Consider the following 24,987-nt stretch of genomic DNA (forward strand, 5'->3'; position numbering starts at 1 on the left):
GGTACCTTCCCATCGGAGTGGAAATCATCTATTAGACAGATGGCAAGCTATTTAACCTCAGCAGACTGAAAGCCAAAACCAAGGTCACATCAACATCTGTTATAGAACTCGAGTATGCCGATGATATTGTAGTCCGTGCACATTCAGAAGAAGACCTACAAGCCACTCTAACACCTTTGCAGAAGCATATGAGAAGCTCGGCCTGTCACTGAACATTGAGAAAACCAAAGCACTCTTACAGCACTCACCAGCCAGTCTCTCTGCAATGCCAGAAATACAGCTTAATGGTGTAACCTTACTGGGAGCTTAATGGTGTAACATTAGAAAATGTTGACCATTTCCACTCCCTTGGCAGCCACCTCCCCACAAAAGTCAACATTGACACTGAAATACAACACTGCCTGAGCTCTGTGAGCGCAGCATTTTTCCAAACGAAGCCGAGAGGATCGGGACATCCGTAGGGAGACCAAGGTGCTTGTTTATAAAGCCATTGTCCTCCCAACCCTGTTATATGCCTGCGAAATGTGGACTGTCACACTCAACTCCTGGAACAATTCCACCAGCCTTGCCTCCAAGAAATCCTGCAAATTTCTTGGGAAGACAGGCGGACAAATGTCAGCGTGCTGGAAGAAGTAAAGACAACCAGCATTGGTGCAATGCTTCTGTGTCATCAACTCCACTGGACTAGCCACGTTGTCCGAATGCCTGATCATTGCCTCCCAAAACAGTTACTATACTTCCAACTCAAGAATGGGAAACTTAATGTTGGTGGACAGGAAAGGAGATTTGAAGATGGGCTTATAGCCAACCTTTAAAACTGTGGCATAGACACTGAGAACTGGGAAGCCCTGGCTCTTGAGAGCTGTAACTGGAGGTCAGCTGTGACAGCAGTGCTGCAGAATTCGAAGAGTCACAGATGGTGGGCAAGAGGGAGAAACATGTCAAGAGGAAGGCGCATCAGGCAACCCTTCCACCTGGAAACCAATGTCCTCACTGTGGAGGAACATACAGATCAAGAATAGAGCTCTACAGCCACCTACGGACTCACCACCAAGACACTACACTTGGAGGACCATCATTCTTGGACTACAACGGATTGCCTAAGAATTTTTTAAAAATCAAAAATTGAAAATTGTGGAAGCTACAAGTCTCCAAAAGTGGTAGTTCTCCTCTTAAACAAGCGAAATGTTATGACACTATATTGAGCAGGTTGTTTTTATCTGAACTGAAATTAATCATCACTCAAAAAAGATGGCATTTGCAGATGTGTGTCTTTTTGCCTGTGTGGGTGTGTGTTGTGTATGCATTGCACTTTTCCTGGAAGAGCTGGGGTCCAAAGATGCTAAAGCAGGCGGAGAAGGAGAGGGAAGGTTGTTGTTGTGGTTCAGTCTGAGCCTGAGCTTTCTGAGCCTGAGTTTCCTCAGGACGAGGAGGATGATGGGATTTCTGAACATGTTCCGGTTAGTGAGACAAATGATACAGACAGTGTTGATTCTGAAGAAGAGACGGCATTTCCGTTCCCCAGAGAAAAGAATGTGGTTTTCACGATCTTTATCGTGAAACTTCAGAGCTCCAGGTGGAGGCTCCTGGGAGCTCAGGGCCTCTTGGTTCCCAGGGTGACCAGGCCCAACAGGGAAAAGATAATGAGCTATCCGGCCTTGAAGATAGTGGAGACTTGATTAGACAGGACCATTTGCAATTAAGAGTTCGCAGAAGCGAACACCTTGCCAACAAACATGAAGCTAGAGGTTAACGTAATGCTTTCATGTTGGGAGAACATATTTAATGATCTGATAGAAGGGCATTCTTTGTCAGTCCAATGTTGCTTATACCCTGTTAACTTATGTGGAAATACCTTGGTTTTTGCGGAAAGCTTCCGGCTCTTTGGGACTTTGATTTTGATCCTGATTTTTGGAGACCTTGTCTTGCTGCCGTGGACTCTTGTTTAACCAATGCTAAAGGACTATGCTTCATGTTATTTGCCTCTGGGTTTTGGGAACTCTGCCTTTGCATTTAAGACTCTGTTTTGCCTATTGAACTTTTGCATCCTTATTTCTCTGTTTTGATTTTGTTTTTCTCAGTAAACTACAAAACCTACAGCCTTGGTGTGTGGTGGTGTCTTTTTTTTTGTAAATTGTCTTTATTATACAATTTTCTATAATGATGAGTATAGCATTGGTGTGTGGTGGTGTCTTGAGCAAGGTGAATCTATCCTGAGTTGCGACAGTTGTCACCTCTGGCTGGTTATGATTTAAGGGGTTTAGACAAGTGTTGGGCATAATATAGCCATTCCTTGTCTATCATAAAAAGTAATGGGTAAGGCAATACCGATTGCCGGAGCTATAAATCAGTTCCTGAATCAGGCTAATGGGAGCTTGACCTTGGCACTTGCAGGTGGGGTTTTATACACACACAGAACTCTTTGATAGATGGCAAGCTGAAGTTTTATCATTTATGTCCTGGATCTAACTTGTCTGAAACTACATCTGCGGTGTCTTTTTAAAGCTGTCATATCAATCTTTGGATTATATGAGTTCTTTGGTATCATTTCTTCTATAATGGGACTTACGGTGTTCCGAAACCTTGTAGATTCAGAAATATAGACAGACAGAAAACCTTCTCTGTCAATAAACTTTGCTGTGAGATGCTGGTGAGCTGGGGGCACCGGCCCAGTTAGAGCCTAGGATTTTGTACAGAGGATCAGGAGGACACTATGCAATTGGTCTAGATGTCTTCTCATTGGGTTTCCTGTGCCTCTGTTGTGTTGTCCTTAATCCCGACTTCCTTTTCCAGGTATTACCCGTGCCTGCCCGTTGTTTCAGAGGCCTGTGGGGATGAGGTGCTACAGAGGTACTACCAATGCTTTTGTAGCCAGCTCTTCCCAGTGTTCGATGTAGTTCCTTTGGCATCGTGCTTAGTTGAGAACATCCTGACCTTCCTCTCCAAAGATCCCTTTTACTCTTAGTCATCCCTCCGTTTGCTTGATCCTGATCTGTGACATTTCTCCTTAAATGTTTAGACCAATAATGATTTTTAAGCTGTGTTTTTTGCTTTGCAATGTTCAGTATAACTTGTTTCCTGCGCTGCACATATAATTTAACCACTATTAGGCCATGGGCTGAGGATGGGAGAGTAGGGCATGTTGGGGGAGGGGGTTTCCAGTAGGCAAGGGGTTCCCATAGAAGTAATATCAGGGAGGGAAGATACTTATTTATTTATTTAAAACATTGATATTCCACCCTTCTCACCCTGAAGGGGACTCAGGACGGAGCACAGCATATACACGGCAAACATTCGATGCCGAGATACAGATTCATATACAATACATAAACATTAAAAATAATTTATCAAAATATTAAAATACACCATTTAAAACCATCCTAGTCATCCACGTCAAATCTAATTGGCTTTCATCATGGAGGAGCCACAGGATTGGTCCCACAGCCAAGTTTTGACCATCCTTCTAAAGGACAGGAGGGAGGGGGCCGATCTGATCTCACCAGGAAGGGAGTTCCATAGCCGAGGAGCAATCACCGAGAAGGCCCTGTCTCTCGTCCCCACCAATCGTGCCTGTGACAATGGCGGGAGGGAAAGCAGGGCCTCCCTGGAGGATCTTAATCTCCATGATGGTTCACAGGGGGAGATGCATTCGAACAGGTAATTTGGGCCAGGGCCGTTTAGGGATTTATAGGCAAAAGTCAGCACTTTGAATTGTGCCCAGTAGCAAACTGGCAGCCAGTGGAGCTGGCGTAACATGGGAGTTGTATGTTCCCTGTACCCCGCTCTAGTTATTAACCTGGCTGCCTCTCGTTGGACTATTTGAAGCTTCCAAGCAGTCTTCAAAGGCAACCCCACGTAGAGTGTGTTGCAGTAGTCTATCCTAGATGTAACGAGGCTTGGACCACTGGCCAAGTCTGACTTCTCATGGTACGGGCGCAGTTGGCGCACAAGTTTTAATTGTGCGAATGCTCCCCTGGCCACCGCTGCAACCTGGAATTCCAGATTCAGTGATGAATCCGGGAGAACTCCCAAGCTGTGAACAGGAAATGGAGACCTCCAATTCAGCCTAGGGAATGAGAGAGAGTACGGATAGTTTCAAAATGGTCTCCTGACATTGTAAAACCGAGTGCCCAGGATGGTGGTCCCTTTGGTTTAAAGATGGTGCTGTTGAATGCCAGGTTTGTAAATGGAAAAACAGATGAGTGTGCAGATCTGGTGTACATAATGGAGACCTAGTTGGATGAGGCTTGGGGCAGGGGCGGGGGGAGATGTTAAATAAATAAATGTGTGGTTCTGGGACCTGAGAACCCAAAGAACAACAGAAAGAATTATTTCCTTCCTTGTGTTTTGACAATACAGTTGCTCCTCCAACGCACTATGGTCCTCCTTCTATCTAGCTTCAAAGCCAAGGTGTTCCTATGTCATAGGTTGGATAAACTCTGATCCATGGGCCACATGCTTCCTCCAGAGTAGCTTTGTTTGGTCCCTAAGCTTCTCCAACAAAAATAGAAAAGGGAATTTGTCCCCTATTTGTTAATAATCAGTTTTGGAGACCTAGAGAAGCATTGGGTACTTTCCAAACAACCCCATTCCCTTCCCCAAAACTGTATTTTGCCCTTGTTGTTTTCATCAAATTGCAGGTAATCTCCCTAAGTTTATTCTCTGATATTAATAAAAATTCTGAGACAAAAGAAGAGGCTTTACAGAGCAACTTCAGTAGAAGAAGCAGGTTTCTACTGGGCTGAAAACAGGAACTGGAAATGAATCTGGATTTTATTTTGGGGTGCATTCCACTGATGAGGCATATAGGTGGTAGTACCTATGCACCGTACAGATTCATACGCAGACATAATTGCTCTCCTGCAAGGATCAGAAATGCATTTAGAAGCTCAGCATTTTCAAGTCTTATGTAGCAGGTATGGTGCTGCCGAAAAGAGTGCTCAAGTTGCTCCTATGCACCAATTTGGACGGTGGGAGAAACAGGTACAAATACCTAATTCAAGGAGGTATTTCTTTATTTGCCTTCTGCAACTGCAGTTGAAACCACTAGTGTTGGATCAGGAAAACTCCAGTTCAGAACTCAGTTCCACTATGAACATACAGGGTTTCTTTAGACAGGTGACTCTTCTCTCTTTATTCAGTAATCTTCCTGCCTTTATAATATTATAATGTAATGCAATATAATAATAATAATTGTAATAATAATTGTAATATAATATATTGTATATACATATAATATTTATAATATTATAATGTATTACAATATAATACTAGTACTACTAATAATATAATATTTATAATATTATAATGTATTACAATATAATACTAGTACTACTAATATGATATTATAATTATATATTTATAGTACATGTAATATTACTAATAATATTATGATATAGTGGTATGGTGCAATATAGCAATGTTTAATGCTGATAATAATAATAATAATAATAATAATTTATTTATACCCCGCTAACATCTCCCCAAGGAACTCGGTGCAGCTTATGGTGCAGCCGAGCCCAGAATACAACAATAAACAATAACAACAATAATACAAAACAATAAATAAACTTATAAGCAAAAGACAAGCAATAAACATTAACAATAACACAACGCGTTTAAAAACCTATGGCAGGGCCAAATGTAATAATTAAATTTTTTTAAAAATAATACTGGGCATGACAAGGTGACATATAACTGAGATAGGAGTTTTGGAGAGGGATGAAATGTGCAGACAATCTTAGATCACTAATTAATTGCGTTTAGGGACATATTGTTGGGAGTTTCCTTATTTACTATGTATTGATATTGTACTATGCTAATAATATAATATATTGTATGTAATAATAGTACTTTATAAGCCGCTCTGAGCCTCCTTTGGGGTGAGAAGGGCGGCATATAAATGTCGTAAATAAATAAATAAATATAGGGCTGCTGCATTAACAGAGCCTTGTATCCACATCCAGAGTGATCTTTTGAATGCATGTTTCCTCAGGAAAATCTTTCTGGCTTCTACGAATGGGATAAGGTGGGAGTGAGAAGCTCCAAAGACCTTGGAAGTGGTCTTTGAACACCCACTTGCTTGTATTGGAAACGTGCATGCCTTGGATAGCCAGATTCCTTATTATCTATCAGTTATTGTTTTGACTAATGTAAGGGGGAAAGAAACTGATTAGTTATGCGGGGACAGGACCATGGGATAGTTGGAGCTCTTCTTATTGTGTTTGCCTCTTCCTTGGAAGAATGGTGGAGTCAGGGCATCTACAGAACATTTTTTAACATTTGTTCCTGGAAGAATTGTTTCCATTAACATGCTACATTACTACAGCCACTATTTTGAAAAACAACTCTGTGATGATGGAAAATCTTAATATTGCTAGAGCCTTAGTAGACATCTCTATTTGCAAGCTGATTCAGAGATAGGGTAGGTGGGGTAGAAAACCAGAGAGCATGGCAGTTGGAAGTAACAGGTACAAAGCAAAGACAAGAAATAAACAACCCTTTACTGTTGGATGAACTAGCATGGGCTAGTGACCATTGAACTTCAACAACATCTGGAAGACCTCAAGTCCTCTGTCTCTGGATTACTGAATCAGGTTGACCCATTTTGGTTGAAATTCAGTACAGCCCTAATATCCACAGGTAATATGTTCCAGTACTTATTGTGGAACCAGGAAATTTATTTATTTATTTACAGTTTTTATATTCCGCCCTTTTCACCCCGCAGGGGACTCAGGTCAGATTACAATATACACATATATGGCAAACATTCAATGCCAGTTTGACAGACAACGAATACAGACAATACACAGAGGCTATTTAACTTTTTTTCTGGCCGCCAGGGGAGCTGCTGCTTTCATCATCCATCAGCGACACCGATGAAGTTCTTCCGTATTCCACATCCCAGAGTTTTTTTCTTTATGGCCTCATAAATTAGTTAATTTAGCCTCCCACACAAGGTGGTACCTTATTTTCCTACTTGACAGATGCAACTGTCTTTCGGGTTGCAAAGGTCGACAACAGGCTACACAATGGCTGGACACCCACTCCAGCCCGGGCTGGCTTCGAACTCATGACCTTTTGGTCAGAGTGATCTTAATGCAGCTGACACTCAGCCAGCTGCACCACAATCCCAGAAACCATGGATAATAGTTTGAGATGAATGGCTTCTGCTGGAAGTTCCCATAAAGTCTCACTGGAGGACCTAGGAAAGTTTTAGACAGGTATTCTTTCTAGGAATTTGCCTGGATCCTCCAGCGAGACTCTATGGCTGGCTCTGCACAGTCATGTAATACAGTTTCAGAATGAAGATTAACTGCATTATATATGAGTCTACACTGTCATAGTTATGCGTAATATGCATAGTTAAAGCAATGGTGTTCCCCATAGTAACCTATGGATGTGAGAGCTGGACCATAAGGAAGGCTGGGCAAAGGAAGATAGATGGTTTTGAACTGTGATGTTAGAGGAAAAGTCTGAGAGTGACTTGAACCGCAAGAAGGTCCAACTAGTCCATACTTCAGGAAATAAAGCCCGGCTGCTCATTGGAGGAAAGGATAGTAGAGGCCAAGATGAAGTACTTTGGCCACATCATGAGAAGAAAGGAAAGCTTAGAGAAGACAATGATATTGGGGAAAAAGGAAAGAAAAAGGAAGAGGGGTCGACCAAGGACAAGATGAATGGATGGGATCCTTGAAGTGACTGGCTTGACCTTGAAGGAGCTAGGGGTGGCCACGGCTGAGAGGGAGCTCTGGTGTGAGCTGGTCCAGGAGGTCATGAAGAGCTGGAAGCTACTGAACAAATAAACAACACACTGTCATATAATCCAATTCAATACAGTTCATTGGCATTCTGAATTCATATTATATGGCAATGGAGATCTATCCTAAGGTGGTAACGTCCAGCATAAGCATACCATATATTTTCTGGAGGACCTAGACGATTTCTAGAGAGGACATATTTTGTTGAATGCAGGTAGGTGAAAACATAGGGCTTAAGTTTTATGGAAAACTAATAAAAAGATAGTTGAATGCTCAGTTCTTCGCTCAAAGGTTGGGCAGCCTGCACAAGTGATTTCAGATCTACAAAGTATAATTCTTTGCATTTAGAAACACAGTGTATTGTAGAAATGATCCCCTCCTATCCTTTACCTGATGTATTTTTCCCCACGTATGGGCCTTTTTGAATGAAAACGCAATAAATTGAGCTACTGCTAGCAACTTGAACTCATACAGATTTTCTATATGAGTGAGAACTACAAATATGCATGGGACATTTCCACTGCCAATTTTCCCTTTTACTTGTTTACATGACTTTGCAGTGTTCACAGCAGAAATTGGTGGCTTAAACTATCACTGTATTCGTGGACGTCTCCATATGTTTTTTCTCTCCCTTGGCTTGGCTCCCATTCCTGTTTCCTTCCTGTTCCAGGTTGAACTTCACAGACATGGTCCCGGTGCGCATGAGGGGCCGGGTGCTAGGCTTACAGGCCAAGAATGGCCAGTTCCTGCTGGAGGAGAGGCCCTTCCGGATTTTGGGAGGCTCGCTGCACTACTTCCGCATCCCCCGAGAATACTGGGAGGACCGCCTGATGAAGATGAAGGCCTGTGGCTTGAACACTGTCACGACGTAAGTGTCTGCCATGTGGCTGGAGATGGCAATGCCATCAAAGCAGTTTAGGGAACTGCTGTTGTCCAACTACTTTGTAATAATAATAATAATAATAATAATACAGGTGGTCCTTGCTGTTGTCCAACTACTTTGTAATAATAATAATAATAATAATAATAATAATACAGGTGGTTCTTGCTGTTGTCCAAATACTTTGTAATAACAACAACAACAATAACAATAATACAGGTGGTCTTTGCTGTTGTCCAACTACTTTGTAATAATAATAATAATAATAATAATAATAATACAGGTGGTCCTTGCTGTTGTCCAACTACTTTGTAATAATAATAATAATAATAATAATAATAATAATAATACAGGTGGTCCTTGCTGTTGTCCAACTACTTTGTAATAATAATAATAATAATAATAATAATAATATAGGTGGTCCTTGCTGTTGTCCAAATACTTTGTAATAATAACAACAACAATAACAATAATACAGGTGGTCCTTGCTGTTGTCCAACTACTTTGTAATAATAATAATAATAATAATAATAATAATAATACAGGTGGTTCTTGCTGTTGTCCAACTACTTTGTAATAATAATAATAATAATAATAATAATAATACAGGTGGTTCTTGCTGTTGTCCAAATACTTTGTAATAATAATAATAATAATAATAATAATCCAGGTGGTCCTTGCTGTTGTCCAACTACTTTGTAGTAATAATAATAATAATCCAGGTGGTCCTTGTAGTTGTCCAACTACTTTGTAATAACAATAATAATAATAATCCAGGTGGTCCTTGCTGTTGTCCAACTACTTTGTAGTAATAATAATAATAATAATAATCCAGGTGGTCCTTGTAGTTGTCCAACTACTTTGTAATAACAATAATAATAATAATCCAGGTGGTCCTTGCTGTTGTCCAACTACTTTGTAGTAATAATAATAATAATAATAATAATAATCCAGGTGGTCCTTGCTGTTTTCCAACTACTTTGTAATAATAATAATAATAATAATAATAATAATAATACAGGTGGTCCCAGTGGTCATTGGTGCCATGCCAAAAGATCTCAGCCGGCATTTGGAAACAATAAACATCAACAAAATCATGATCTGTCAACTGCAAAAAGCCACCTTAGTTGAATCTGCGTCCATCATTCGAAAATACGTCACACAGTCCTAGACGCTTGGGAAGTGTTTGACTTGTGATTTTGTGATACGAAATCCAGCATATAGATCTCGTTTGCTGTGACATACTGTGCTTTTGTGTCAATAATAATAATAATAACTATATTATGATGATGATGATGATTATTATTATTTCTTTTGGCTTGAGGAAGGGCACATTAGTCAAATCTATAAAATCACATATTAAAATGCAAACATCAGAGTACATATTAAAACATAAACATATTCAGACTAAAAGTTAAAATGCATTAAACATAGAGTGTGATTTAAAAGTCATAATTAAAACCAACTGGGTAAGCTGGGTTGTTGTAGATTTTTTTCGGGCTATATGGCCGTGTTCTAGAGGCATTCTCTCCTGACGTTTCACCTATATCTATGGCAAGCACCACCTCTGAGGATGCTTGCCATAGATGCAGGTGAAACGTCAGGAGAGAATGCCTCTAGAACACGGCCATATAGCCTGAAAAAACCTACAACAACCCAATGATTCCGGCCATGAAAGCCTGGATAAGCCTTCTGGAAGCGATAGATCTTCAGTTGCATTTTACATTCTTACTGCTTATTTTACTCATTTAGTTATCAGATCTCTTCCAGCAAGTCATTCTAACTTGAGTCCAGGCTTTCTGAAAGACTCTATATTGAGCCTGTCTGTTCTGGGCAACACTACTGCAAAATCAAATATTTAATGCACTTCATATTTGAATTGAGGAAAATTGCTTCCTATTAGCCAACTGTATTGTGTTGGAAAAACCAATTAGTTCCTTGTTTTGCCATCTCATCTCCTCAAATTGGTGATTTAGGTTCTCAGACAACTTCTTCTATGTTCCAGGTACGTCCCGTGGAATCTCCACGAGGCAATAAGAGGGAAGTTTGACTTCAGTGGAAACCTGGACCTGCAGTATGTATATCAAGAAATCTATCTCAAAAACTAAGTCCTCCAATGTGAAAATTGTATCGATCTGGGATAATTTTCTTCATATCGTTGATTGATTCTTATCCTTGTTGTAAACCGCGTTGAGTCGCCTGTTGGGCTGAGAAACTGCGGTATACAAGTAAAGTAAAGCAAATAAATAAATAAATAAATAAATTTTATCTTACATGTAATGTTACTAATAATATTACAGTATAGTGGTATAGTACAATATAGTAATATATAATACTAATATTGTGCTATTCTAATAATATAATATATTGTATACACATATAATATTGATAATATTATAATATAATACCCTATAATACTAATAATAATGCGATATAATAATTTTATATTCCATTTTACATGTAATGTTACTAATAATATTACAGTATAGTGGTATAGTACAATATAGTAATATATAATACTAATATTGTACTATGCGAATAATATATTGTATGTATATATAACTTGTAAGCTGTTCTGAGTTTCCTTCGGGGTGACAAGAGCAGCATATTAATGTCGCAAATAAATAAATAAAGCATAGAAAATGCGGAGTCAGGAATTTCGAGGTGGGGGCTTGGTTTAGTTGGGTTGGAACAAGGCTTTGAAGAATTGGATGGGAGCTGTGTTCCTTCTCAAACTGTGGGTCCTGACCCCAAGTGGGGTTGCCTTAGCTCAATGTTGGGGTCCTGAAAAATTGGGCAATGGTAAAAGGTTTCTGAAAGTCACCCAGGCATTTACATGAATCTGTTAGCAACAACGTGCAGCGGAATATGTAGGAAATGCTCAGAAAAAGGAAAATCAACCTGTTTAGCAAGCTTTGCAAATGCTGATTTTTATATTAGGGGTTATACAAAAGTTTCTCAGGCAAAAAGGAGTCGTGAGTGGAAAACATAAGAAGTAGATAGGTTGTAGATTAGTAGAAGATGAGGTTTGTATATTAACTAGTTCCATAGAAAGATTTATTGGCGGTGAGATCTCCTACAGTTCTCTGAGCGTGTTGTGTCTAACTTTCCCTTGCTTACACCACTTGTCAATAAGAGGTGTTCAGAGTCCGCCAGATCTGTCTGGAATGGACTTTGCCCAGGCAAATTAAGAATCAGAAAGGCACAGTGACGGTGTCTGGTAGCATTTGGCCAAATGACAAATCATCTTTGTTCTGGTTACTTAACGGTTTGTGTTCAGCTGTTGATGTTTTTCTTTTTTTTTTTTTTCCATATCAGGAGCGACTTGAGAGTCTTCAAGTTGCTTCTGATGTGAGAGAATTGGCCGTCTGCAAGGACATTGCCCAGGGGACACCCTGATGTTTCAACATCCTGGGGGAGGCTTCTCTCATGTCCCTGCATGAGAAGCTGGAGCTGACAGACGGAGCTCACCCCGCTCCTCGGATTCGAACTGCCAACCTTTTGGTCAGCGGTGTGGATGGTAATACCAAGGATGGGCAATTTTGCTTTCTGGAACTTTAGCAGGGATTGCAAGATGCTGAGCCTTAGTCACAGGATTAAAGCAGAACACAGTACAGGTGGCCCATCCCTTATCCGGAATTCCAAAAATTCCGGAGTTGTGGGCCAAGGCACCTGGGGACCCACAGGTTGAGAACCACTGCTCTAAATGCTCAGAGAGTGGGAAGAGTTGTGTCCGCCATTAAAGCCTTTGACAACACATTGAATGCTTACTGTGAGCTCTTCTTTGCTGTTTAACTTGCCATTTATTGTTAGCCACTAGGAAAAAGAAAGTATATAAAAATAAAGTAAAATAAATAAATAAATTCATGTTGTTTGCTGCCTCAACTGTTTTACAAATTCTTTAGGGCTTTCATTAAGATGGCAGAAGAAGTTGGGCTGTGGGTGATTCTCCGCCCAGGACCGTACATCTGCTCTGAGTGGGACCTTGGTGGATTGCCTAGGTAAGATATTATACGAGTCTCATTTGCCTTCCTCATTTGCAGCAGGAGGGAAGGGGGAGCTTGTCCCGTGTTTTGACTCAGCTGGAACCACAGAGTGCTCTGATGAGGATGATGGGACTCAGGTTCACAAACTGGTTCAGAAAGTTCCTGTTATAGTCAATGAGGAACAGGGTGTGGAAGTTCCATTTCCCACAGCAAGGAAGGAGTTTGTTGATACTGAAACTAGCCAGGTGCAGGTGCAAATTGACTCAGAAAAGGAGGACAGTTCTCAGCCCGATAATGAGCAGGAAGGCAAACTGGATAACTAACGAACAGACTGACCTTGACGAAACGGGAACCTTAGATTGTGCTGACCGTTTGGAATTCAGAGTTCGAAGGAGTGTGAGAATAGCTAACAAGACGGAGGTCAGAGGCCAAAGAAACGCCTTCATTAGGTTCTTGTGGATTTTTTCGGGCTATATGGCCATGTTCTAGAGGCATTTTCTCCTGACGTTTCGCCTGCATCTATGGCAAGCATCCTCAGAGGTAGTGAGGTCTGTTGGAATTAGGAAAATGAGTTTATATATCTGTGGAATGACTGGGGTGGGGCAAAGAGCTCTTCTCTGCTGGAGCTAGGTGTGAATGTTTCAGCTGACCACCTTCATTAGCATTTGAAGGCCTGGCTGAGCCTGGAGGAATCTTTTGAGAGGTGTTAAGATGTGCCTGGTTGTACCAGGTTGTAAGATGTACCTGGTTGTAAGATGTACCAGGCACATCTTAACACCTCTCAACAAAAGATTCCTCCAGGCTCAGCCAGGCCTTCAAATGCTAATGAAGGTGGTCAGCTGAAACATTAACAGAGAAGAGAAACCTCCAGCAGAGAAGAGCTCTTTGCCCCACCCCAGTCATTCCACAGATATATAAACCCATTTTCCTAATTCCAACAGACCTCACTACCTCTGAGGATGCTTGCCATAGATGCAAGCGAAACGTCAGGAGAAAATGCCTCTAGAACATGGCCACATAGCCTGAAAAAACCCACAAGAACCTAGTGATTCCAGCCATGAAAGCCTTCGACAAAACGCCTTCATGTTTTGCAAAGGGTATTAAGCAGTGTGTTTGGGACCAAACCTTTGTCAGAGCAACGTTTCGTTAACCAAGAAGCTTGCATTTTGCTTGTCTGGATTATCTTGCCGTTCTTGTGTTCACGGTCTCAGGACTCAGTCGTGTTCTCATGGGATTTTACTTTGCTGGTGCCTTTTTGGATCATGCTTCAAAGTGTTATTTTGTATTCATCTTATAGAACATTACTTTTGCTTTTAAGAACTTTTTATCTTTTAATAAACTTTTTACTAAACTTTTTATCTTTTAATAAACTATAAAGACTTCAGGCTGTGTGCAGTTTGGTGTTTCAGCAAGGTGAACCTATTCTGAGGTGCGACATCCCCAGTGTTTCTCTTGTCGCCAGCAACAAAAGGGAAGGCTTGTTCATGTCCACTGCCTTTCTAGTCCCAGTTAGTCAAAGCAAAAGCATTTATTCCTCCCCCTCCCCTTGGTCTAGCATTTTGCACAAAACCAGTTAGTAACATTCCAGAGGGAATGCGTATCGGCAGCCATCAGAGGAGGCAGCACAAACAAGTCATGTTTGTTCTCAGTTTGCACTGGAAATGTCAAGAGATTCATCCTCCTCTCTTCTTGGAGCAGATGGCACAAAAAATAATTGGACATCTATATCAATATGGGATTAGCATTGTGTATGCACTTCTATGCATGTTCTTAGTATATTATTACCAATATTTTGCATATTGGCTTGCATTTCTTTGCCTGAGTATGTTCATTCACTCATTCATTCATTAGGCGATCCCTCGATGGCCGAGTAGGATAGTCTTCCAGGATCAGTATTCTGGTGGGTCTGCAGGTGACTGTGGAGCCCTATTCTTGATCTGCATCTTCTCCCACAGTGAGGGCATTGGTTTCCAGGTGGAAAGCGGTCTCAGTCGGGGTTGGCTTGACGCACCTTTCTCTTGGCACGTTTCTCTCTTTTGCCCTCCATTCGTGCCTCTTCAAATTCTTCAGCACTGCTGGTCACAGCTGCCCTCCAGCTGGAGCACTCAAGGGCCAGGGTTTCCCAGTTCTCAGTGTCTATGCCAGAGTTTTTAAGGTTGGCTTTGAGCCCATCTTTAAATTTCTTTTCCTGTCCTCCAACATTCTGTTTTCCATTCTTGAGTTCAGAGTAGAGCAACTGCTTTGGGAGACGGTGGTCAGGCATCTGAACACGTGGCTGGTCCAGCGGAGTTGATGGTGGAGGACCATCACTTCAATGCTGATGGTCTTTGCTTCTTCCTGCACGCTGACGTTTGTCCACTTGTCTTCCCAAGAGATTTGCAGGATTTTTCTGAGGCCGTGCTTGTTTTTGTAATTTTTGTAATGTTTTCACTCAACATTCACACACATGTACACACATTCATCCACATGCATCCAAAATATTTCCATATCCTTTTTCCCTCCTTGGAGAAGCACCTCTTGCTTTCCTGCAGCCTGCCAACTTATAGTTTCATAACTTACATAATTTCAAAACTTCAATATACATCCTTTCCCTAAGCACAATGCCAAGGACCAGATCTTTGTTTTCCATACAGCAGAACCTGACTCCCTGCACAAAATCCAAGACTCCAAAAATGCACTTCTTCCTCTTCCCTTGAGAAAGAAGGCCAAAGTGACCAGACTGCTCCCATGCAAATCTGCCGCTCTCCATATGTACACTATCTCTCTCCTTCCCATGGAGCAGAGCATGGCGGGTGGAACAGACTCCTCAGGTCTGCCACACTTTGAGCATTATTAGATTGAGTCTTTTATAGGAATCTTCTGCTGATGTCATCTCAAAGTTGTAAATTAATGATAGATTTCTTCCATCCTTGCTCCATTTCAGTTTCCTGGCTATATATGTTGATCTTCTTGATTGGTGTTGGCTTGTGTTGACTTCCTTCTTAACATTGTAAACATTTCTGTTATCACTGTCTCAGTTCTGATCAGAGTTTACTTTTCATTTCTCATTAGCAACTTTTAATTACAGTCCAGCAAGTGGGTAGATAGTCATTGCAGAGCTTAATATTATACTGGTGTCTCCAAAATTGTGTTGATTTCCTTCTTAACATTGTAAACAGTTATGTTATCACTGTCACAGTTCTTATCAGAGTTTACTTTTCATTTCTTATTAGCAACTTTTAATTACAGTCCAGCAAGCAGGTAGTTAGTCATTGCAGGCCTTAATATTATACTGGTATCTCCAAAATTATTAGCTCCATCCATACATTCATCTTCCGTTCATTCCCACACATCATGATTACATTCACATTTATTAAATCTGCATATTGAATTTCTTATTGCAGGTGACCTTGGGAAACTCACAGTCTCAAAAAAATCCCATGATAGGTTCATCTCAGAAATCACTCGAAGAGATAGACCACACCAGAAAAAACAAGTAACTCAACTGCAGGAGTAAACACAGTATTAGTCAGAAGGACTCCACACGCTTAGAAGTTTGACTACAGGCCACATTTCACGCATAGGTGTATCAGCCATACTCAAATACTTCCTTCAGTCAACATTGAAACCTGGGTATCAATAATATGCAAACACTCTCCATGCAATATTACAACCTTGTGTAAACACCGTCCCTATGGTTTGAAGCCTGCCCTCACAAACAGAAAATGTAAATCATTGCATGGAAGTGAAACCAGGCAGTTTTCCAGAAATCCAGTGTCAGAATCTGTTCAGATGTGTATTCACGTAATAGCATTTAAAAAGCAGCAATGTGCATTGAATTCTGTAGGACAGCCTTTCCCAAACTGGTTCTGTCTTGACTTAAATCACTCATTATTTGCCCATTGTGGCTTCCCAGCACATTTAAGGGGCATCAAGTTGGTTCAGGCTTTTTGGGTTTGTCTGGATAGCTGTGCTCCCTTTCCCCTGATACCATCATTTGCAGGTTTCCCAGCTTTTGTGCAGACTTTTTTGTCTTCCAAATGATTGCAGTGCACCTCCTAAAGCTTCATACTTACCATAAGAGCCCTAACTTCAAATAGACTGGTATTTCTGGTCTCACCCTTTTGACCCTTCATAGGTCATGGGAGTGCTGACCCAGAGAAAGTCTCTGAATGAGGTTTGACCGGATGCCTTTGCTTTAGGGTCCTTTTTTCCACTCTAAAATATGAAGAGGAGAAGCCTTCAGTGTATGAAAGAGCCCACACATTATTAGATGTGTGCATGCTATGAAGATGCAACCATCAGTTTTGACCATCTCAGTACCAGGTCACATTCTGTGTCTTAACATGAAAAATACTGCTTTGAATGAAAATATTGCAATTTTATAGCAATTCTTGGTTAGATGGCGGAATTCAGCAAAGGATCTTGCTTTACGAGGGTTGAATGAAAAGTAATGCCTTCGTAACTCTAATAATAATAATAATAATAATAATAATTATTATTATTATTATTATTAATACCCTGCCACCATCTCCCCAAGGGGACTTGGGGCAGCTTACTTGAGGCCAAGCCCAACAACACATCAGTCAAAACAAAACAGCAAACAAATAAAACAGTACAATTAATATAACTCACATATAAACAATAACACACAGAATTTAAAACCTTATGGCCGGGCCAGATGTAATAAATTAATTTTTTTAAAATAAACACTGGGCGTGAACAGAGGTAGGATGTATTTAAGCAGGAGGGTTTTAAGAGATAATGTAGGGAGAGCAACCCAATGGGTAGTAAAATGCTTCTGATGACAATTGCAGAGAATTGATCAGAGCACGGCATTGTTTCCTTATTCAGGGAAGGCACACTGGAACAGCCACGTTTTCAGGCCCCAAAGTGTGGGCTTGTCTGTTATCCTTGGGGAGTGAGTTCCATAGTCGGGGGGCCACCACAGAGAAGGCCCTCTCCCTCGTCCCCACCAATTGTTCCTGGGAAGGGGGCGGGAGCAAGAGCAAGGCCTCTCTAGATGACCGAAGAGATCGCGTGGGTTTGTACACAGAAATATAGTCACGCAGGTAGGCGGGCCCCAAACCGTTCAGGGCTTTGTAGGTAAGAACCTGCACCTTGAATTGGAACAGCAGCTAATGGAGCTCCTTAAACAGCGAACTGTTTAAGGATCTTCCTGTAAGTCGCTCCATTTAGTAACCTGGCTGCCACCTGTTGTATCAATTGAAATTTCTGAGCCGCCTTCAAGGGCAGCCCCACGTAGAGTGCATTACAGTAATCCAATCTGGAGGTGACTAAGGCGTGGACCACCATGGCCAGATCCGACTTCACAAGGTATGGTCACAGCTGGCGCCTGAGTTTTAATTGTTTAAAGGCCCTCCTAGCCACTGCCGATGCCTAGCTTCAAGCGTTAGCAATGAGTCTAGGAGGACACTCAAGCTGCGGACCTGTGACTTCAGGGGGAGTGCAACCCCAACAAGCACAGGTTGCCACCCTATACCCTGATCCGGCTTACGATCGACCTGGAGCACCTCTGTCTTGTCGGGATTGATCTTCAGCTTATTTATCCTCCTCAACAGATGACAGTACTGGTATGTGGTAGGTACTGGCTTGTTCAGTAGACTCTCCTCTACAGTTCCATTTTAGCGGGAAGCCTTAGCATTGAACAGTCGTGTTGTTAAAGTGTGAAGTATGGAACCCTGTGCAGATGGTCGGTCAACGTGACTTAAGCAACATGCAGTCATTGAATTCTTGACAGCAGAAGGTGTCACCCCAAAGGAGATTCATCAGAGAATGCAAGCTGTTTATGGTGACTGTGTTGATGTCCTATAACCCCCTCCATATATAGGAATCAAAGAACAAGCCTACACATGTTGCTTTCTAGATTCGCTTTGCGTCTTGGCTTGTTTTGACCCTCCTGGGGAGCCGCCTCTTGAAACAGAGAGCCAATCTTCCACAGCTTCCCAACTTCTTGAATCAGTGTGACATGAAGAAATAACCTTGAAGATCACAGAGTAAGCGCTGAGAGAGTCTCTTGGTTACCGGATCTGGAGGGAATCACTGACACATCCCAGTCCTACGTGCTTGTTTTTCTCCGCTTGTCTTTTCCACCAGAGGTTTAGCCACGGTAGAGGAGCTTTGCTCAGGGGCCATGTTTGCTTGTGTGAATCGTAAATATATTAAAAGACTAATGGAACTATATATACTCTTTGCCCTTAGGTCCTGATGGGGATCGGGATGCTGGATCTTACAGTTATTTCTTACGTTATACCTTTTCTTCCCTCTTCCTCTTCTTTAGCTGGTTGCTCCAAGACCCTGAAATGCAGTTGAGGACAACCTACCGGGGATTCACAGAGGCTGTGGATAGCTACTTTGATCACCTGATTCCCCAAGTGGTTTCTCTTCAGGTAAATAAAATAAAAGGATGGGTCAGTTTACTTACTGTATTTTCTGATGTACAAGACTATTTTTTAATTCTGATTATGATTACGACTGCTCATTGGAGGGAAGGATAGTAGAGGCAAAGATGAAGTACTTTGGCCACATCATGAGAAGAAAGGAAAGCTTAGAGAAGACAATGATGCTGGGGAAAATGGAAGGAAAAAGGAAGAGGGGCCGACCAAGGGCAAGATGGATGGATGGGATCCTTGAAATGACTGGATTGACCTTGAAGGAGCTGGGGGTGGTGACGGCCAACAGGGAGCTCTGGTGTGGGCTGGTCCATGAGGTCACGAAGAGTTGGAAACGACTGAACGAATGAACAACATATATATCCACCAGAAGTTTACCTAGATTCACACTGAAGGGCCTAGAGATTCCTCTACAATTGTTCTCTCTTGGTATCTCAAGATCCTTCAGTGTGACTATACAGGGACCTTTGCCAGAAGTTGACTAGAGTTACACTGAAGAAGCTAGAGATTCTTAGAGGAACACCTCTAGATTCTTCAGTGAGATTTTGTGGTCAGTGTCTTGTGGAAGTTGACCATAGAAGTTGACCAGAGTCATTCTTGGGGATCCTGAGATTCATGGAGAGATGTTCTTCCAGATTAAAAAGCAGTATTACCTGTATCCCTAACCGTAGCAAAGGAAGAGGGTCCAACCAAAGGCAAGATGGATGGATAGCATCCTTGAAGTGACTGGATTGACCTTGAAGGAGCTGGGGGTGGAGATGGCCGACAGGGACCAAGGGCAAGATGGAGGGATGGTATTCTTGAAGGCACTGGCTTGACTTAAGGAGCTGGAGGTTGCCATAGCCAGCAGGGAGCTCTGGTGTGGGCTGGTCCATGAGGTCACAAAGAGACGGAAATGACTGAACGAATGAACAACAACAACATGATTATTAAACTTTATTTATACCCCGCCACCATCTCCCCTCAGGGACTCAGGGCGGCTAACATGAGGCCAAGCCCAACAAAAACAGTAAGCAAATGAAGTACATGCAACAGATAATAACAAAAATAAAATACAAACAATAAAAACAATGAAATACAACAATAAAAAAATAACACAGTGGGATAAAAACACCGGGTATGAAATAAAATAGAAATTAAGAATAAGGAGTTTAACGAAGGATAAAAACAAGGGGACACGGGATGGGAAAACTGGAGTGATTTATCTGTTGGAGATACAGGAGATGCAGGAGGGACAAGCTATGGGGTTTCATTGCCCACTAAGAATAAGGTGAACTGCACCAGGAGGACAAGTATATGCGGGGACAGTCATGGTATGGGGATTGTTGTTCATTCATCAAAAGCAAGGTGGAACAGCCAGGTTTTCAAGCTTTTCCTAAAATCTGGCAGGGTGGAAGCTAGACTAATCTCCCCAGGTAATGAGTTCCAAAGCCAGGGGGCTACCACCGAGAAGGCTCTCTCTCTCGTCCCCACATGCTACACTTGGGACGAGGTTGGGAGCGAGAGAAGAGCCTCCTGGAAGATTGAAGAGGTTTAACCCAGGAAAGTCTTCTCAAAAGTCGGGGGCTGTGTTATACACCGGGTGTCGTCTTATAAGGCGGGTGCTGAAACTTCCGAGCTGGACTGGACAGTCTGCGGTCACTGCATATTGTGGGGGGAGCTCAAAAACGGCTGCAGCCGCATCCCCGCCGTATGCGGCGACCGTATGAAAGCAGCAAGGGCAGCACTGTACAAGTACGGTAGAAGAAAATCCACTCACCAGGATTCGTGGAAAGAAGTGACTTAACATGGTACCGATGACGAGGTGAGGAGGTGCCTCACCGGGAAGGTGTAAGTGAAGGGATCTGCCTCTCAGATGTCGTTCCTGAGGACTGCAGTGAAGCGGTGCAGGTGCTCATGTGCAAGATCTGAGAGGCAGAGAAGGAGGTACAGTAATAGGAAAATTACCATATTGAAATCAAATCTCATGTTTTTAAAACTTTTATTTGGTGTGCGTTGGAAGAGGGGTAGTCTTATATGGCGAGTATATCCTAACTTTTAATAGGCAAAATTGGAGGTCGTCTTATATGCCCTGTCATCTTATACGCCGGAAAATATGGTATGTCAAGTCTACTGCACTCGGAAAGAGTTGTGTGATGATGATTGCAACGCATTGATGTTTTCATAGATGCCCTGAATTTTGGCTTTTTTTTTTTTTGCAAAATAAAAATAATTCAGGGAATGTTTAGCTTTCTTTCTGGGTCTGTAGTCACCATGAGCCATTTTAATATTCTCAGAGTGCTTTGAGTTGGCGCTATATCAAGTGCTCTGAAGTTCTCCTCAGTCATAGTTTGGGCACTGGGTTTGGGTTGAACATTTGGTTTGGATGATAGTTTGCGCATTGGATTTGGACCCGCTCAGCCACTGGGTGGCCTTGGGTAAGTTAGTCTCTCTCAGCCCCAGAGGAAGCAAAGGGACCCTCTCTGAATAAAACTGGCCAAGAAAATCCCTTGTTAGGTTTGCCTTGGTGTCATCCTGAGTTCAAAATTACTTGAACACCCCAAACAACAAAGTTGGGAGAAGGTAACTCCCACCCCGCCAAGGTTCCTGAAAGAATTTGTGGCTGAGCTGAGATAGGTGTTGCTTTTACTATAGTCCCCTTCCTGCAACACTTAAATAAAGGGGACCTTGCATAATTAATGTACTCTTGGCCTAATTCCTATCCTCAAGGATTGTACATACCATCGTGATGAGCCATCCCTGTGAACCCACTGGATCAAAAATATCAATGGTTGATGATGTTATCTGCGCCCTTTTCCTCTTCAGTGAACCTTTGTAGATTAGATTGATTGGCTTATTTTTTTTCTCCCTTCTCTTTGTAGTACAAGTATGGTGGTCCAATCATCGCTGTGCAGGTGGAGAATGAGTATGGCTCCTATGCCCAAGATCCGAGTTACATGACGTATATAAAAATGGTAAAGACCTCCTGCCGGTCTCTTAAATTACTCTTTTCTGTTGTCTCTGATTTTACTGTTGTGCCTGCCCCTCTTCTTCCTCTATATTGATGAAGCCACCAGACTATTGCTAACTGTGACAGGGTTGTACTCCTGATGACAACCATAGGGGCTTCCTGCTTTCCTTGTATCTTGCTTGTGGGCTTCCTTTGGGCACATGATCTACTACTGTGGGAAACAGGAGGAAAGGGACATGGTAGGCCTTTGGTCTGATGTAGCAAAACTATTTCCATGCACTACAGCCTTAGCATTGATGTCATTAGTCCTGTGAGATCTACCAGTCAAAATAATATAATAACAACAACAACAGGAAAAGCTGACATGATATGAGGATTTAAAGCTCGAACTGCAGACTCTGGCACATGTCAGTAAAGGTGGTCCCAGTTTTGATCGGCACACTGGGTGCAGTGCCTAAAGACCTTGGCCTGCACTTAAACACAATTGGCATTGACAAAATTAACATCTGCCAGCTGCAAAAGGCCACCTTACTGGGATCTGCACGCATTATTCGCTGATACATCGCACAGTCCTGGACACTTGGTAAGTGTCCGAAGTGTGATCCAATACAGCACCCAGCAGAGTATCTGCTGTGGTCTCATCTTGTTGTGTTTCAAATAATAATAATAATAATAATAATAATAATAATAATAACTTCTCTAAGCACAGCGGACAAAGAACCAGTACAAGAAAACTGCACTCCAAGTCAGAGCTGACAGCTGGCACAGCAAAGCATTGCATGGGCATTGACAAAACTGAAGGAAAAGTTGACAGGGAGAAGACTTGCTTATGGCTCATGAATGGAACCCTGAAGAAGGAGACAGAAGGCCTGATACTTGCAGCCCTGGAGCAAGCCATCAGAACCAATGCCATTAAGGCCAGGATTGAAAAATCAGCTGATGACCCAAAATGCAGACTGTGCAAGGAAGCTGATGAAACCATGGATCATCTCCTCAGCTGTTGCAAGAAAATCACACAGACGGACTACAAACAAAGACACAACTCTGTGGCCCAAATGATTCACTGGAACTTATGTCACAAGGACCACCTGCCAGCAGTAAAAAATTGGTGGGATCATAAACCCGCAAAGGTCGCGGAATATGAACACGCAAAAATACTGTGGGACTTTCGAATCCAGACTGACAAAGTTTTGGAACACAATACACCAGACATCACGATTGTGGAAAAGAAAAATGTTTGGATTGATGTCTCCATTCCAGGTGACAGCCGCATTGAGGAAAAACAACAGGAAAAACTCAGCCGTTATCAAGACCTCAAAATTGAACTGCAAAGACTCTGGCATAAACCAGTACAGGTGGTCCCAGTGGTCATTGGTGCACTGGGTGCCGTGACAAAAGATCTCAGCCGGCATTTGGAAACAATAAACATTGACAAAATCACGATCTGCTAACTGCAAAAGCCCACCTGATTGGGATCTGTGCGCATCATTCAAAAATACATCACACAGTCCTAGACGCTTGGGAAGTGTTCGACTTGTGATTTTGTGATACGAAATCCAGCATATAGATCTCATTTGCTGTGACAAACTGTGTTTTTGTGTAACAATAATAATAATAATAATAATAATCTTTATTTATATCCTGCCACCATCTCCCTGAAGGGACTTGGGGCGGCTTACAAGGCACTCCAGTGTGCACATATAACATACAACAGGAAAAAACGGTGCATAAAACAAGTCATATAAAATTATAACAACAATCCCCGTCAACGCATGTAGCATAAAATCAAAATAATACAATTTTAAAACAACAGTAGATAACTGGGTTGTTGTAGGTTTTTTCGGGCTATATGTCCATGGTCTAGAGGCATTCTCTCCTGACGTTTCGCCTGCATCTATGGCAAGCATCCTCAGAGGTAGTGAGGTCTGTTGGAACTATGAAAAAGGGTTTATATATCTGTGGAATGACCAGGGTGGGACAAAGGACTCTTGTCTGCTGGAGCTAGGTGTGAATGTTTCAGCTGACCACCTTGATTAGCATATAATGGCCTGACAGTGCCTAGAGAAATCTTTTGTTGAGAAGTGATGAGATGTCCTTGTTTGTTTCCTCTCTGTTTTTGTTTCCTCTCTTTTTTGACTTGGGTGATGGTTGGAGTTTTTATGTAGATATCTATCTGTGTGTGTGGGTTTTCTGTACACGGTGTGACCCAACAGTAGATAACACTAACGGCTACCAATTCACAAGGTGCCAAGTGTCAGCTTCATATGGACCCATTCAACCTATTCAAGGTCAAAGGCCTGTCTGAATATGAAGTGGTCTGGCCTAATTATGGTGGTTATTTTGTTTGGGAAATTTCTCTTCTCATGGGTTTGAGATACAGCTTACCATCATTTGATTTCTAAAACTAACTAGCCAGCACTCTAAGGCAGTTAAAAATACAAGACCAAGGCAGAATGGAAACAACTTATTATTAGCTGCAAAATATTTCTAATTTTATCAGTGCTTGGGTCATTGAGTTCAAAGATAGGAAGTCTGACTTTTAGCTGAGAGATTGAGAGGTTCTCTCATTTAAGAGAGGTGTATTTTTCCCCCAAACAGATCCCATACTGAGCTTCTAAAACAAATAGGACATAAACATTGAAGTGTGCATTTGTTCCTGTGGCCAGACTCCGAACCTTCCTTGCAAGGGATTATTTTGCAAACCAGACGAAGGCAGTTTTGTAAACTGTTGTAATCTGACGCTCATCCTGAGACAGGCTAATTTTGCTAATGCCTCCTTCCGTTGCCTCATCCATCTAGCAGCGATATTTGCATTGAGACTGCGGTTTGGACAACTGGAACAGGCCAGCGCTGAAGAAAAGCCGTTTTTAGCTTGGCAAATTCTTCTGGAGCAGCACCTTTTTTTTTTTCTCTCAGCTGGGAATACAGCCAACCTGGGGATATCTGGGAACTGTAGCTCAAAGAAAAGTGATGTTTTCAAGCCGAGATTCAAATGCAAGCAAGGCATTGTCAAGGGTCT

The 24,987-nt window shown here is 41.9% G+C and overlaps 1 protein-coding gene across 2 annotated transcripts in view; it reads left to right on the forward strand.

Annotated features, from left to right (window-relative positions):
- Positions 1 to 24,987, forward strand: part of GLB1L2 (galactosidase beta 1 like 2) — a 96,636-nt gene that overhangs the window by 11,257 nt on the left and 60,392 nt on the right. The window contains exons 2-7 of one of the 2 annotated variants that reach the window (XM_060787710.2): positions 2,794 to 2,850; positions 8,431 to 8,628; positions 10,646 to 10,714; positions 12,546 to 12,641; positions 18,907 to 19,015; positions 21,880 to 21,972. In XM_060787710.2, coding sequence (XP_060643693.2) covers positions 2,794 to 2,850; positions 8,431 to 8,628; positions 10,646 to 10,714; positions 12,546 to 12,641; positions 18,907 to 19,015; positions 21,880 to 21,972 — 622 coding nt within the window. The remainder of the gene's footprint in view (positions 1 to 2,793; positions 2,851 to 8,430; positions 8,629 to 10,645; positions 10,715 to 12,545; positions 12,642 to 18,906; positions 19,016 to 21,879; positions 21,973 to 24,987) is intronic. The other variant, XM_067470768.1, reaches the window with a different exon arrangement.

The sequence above is a fragment of the Anolis sagrei genome, chromosome 7 (assembly GCF_037176765.1).
Source record: "Anolis sagrei isolate rAnoSag1 chromosome 7, rAnoSag1.mat, whole genome shotgun sequence".
NCBI lineage: Eukaryota > Metazoa > Chordata > Lepidosauria > Squamata > Dactyloidae > Anolis > Anolis sagrei.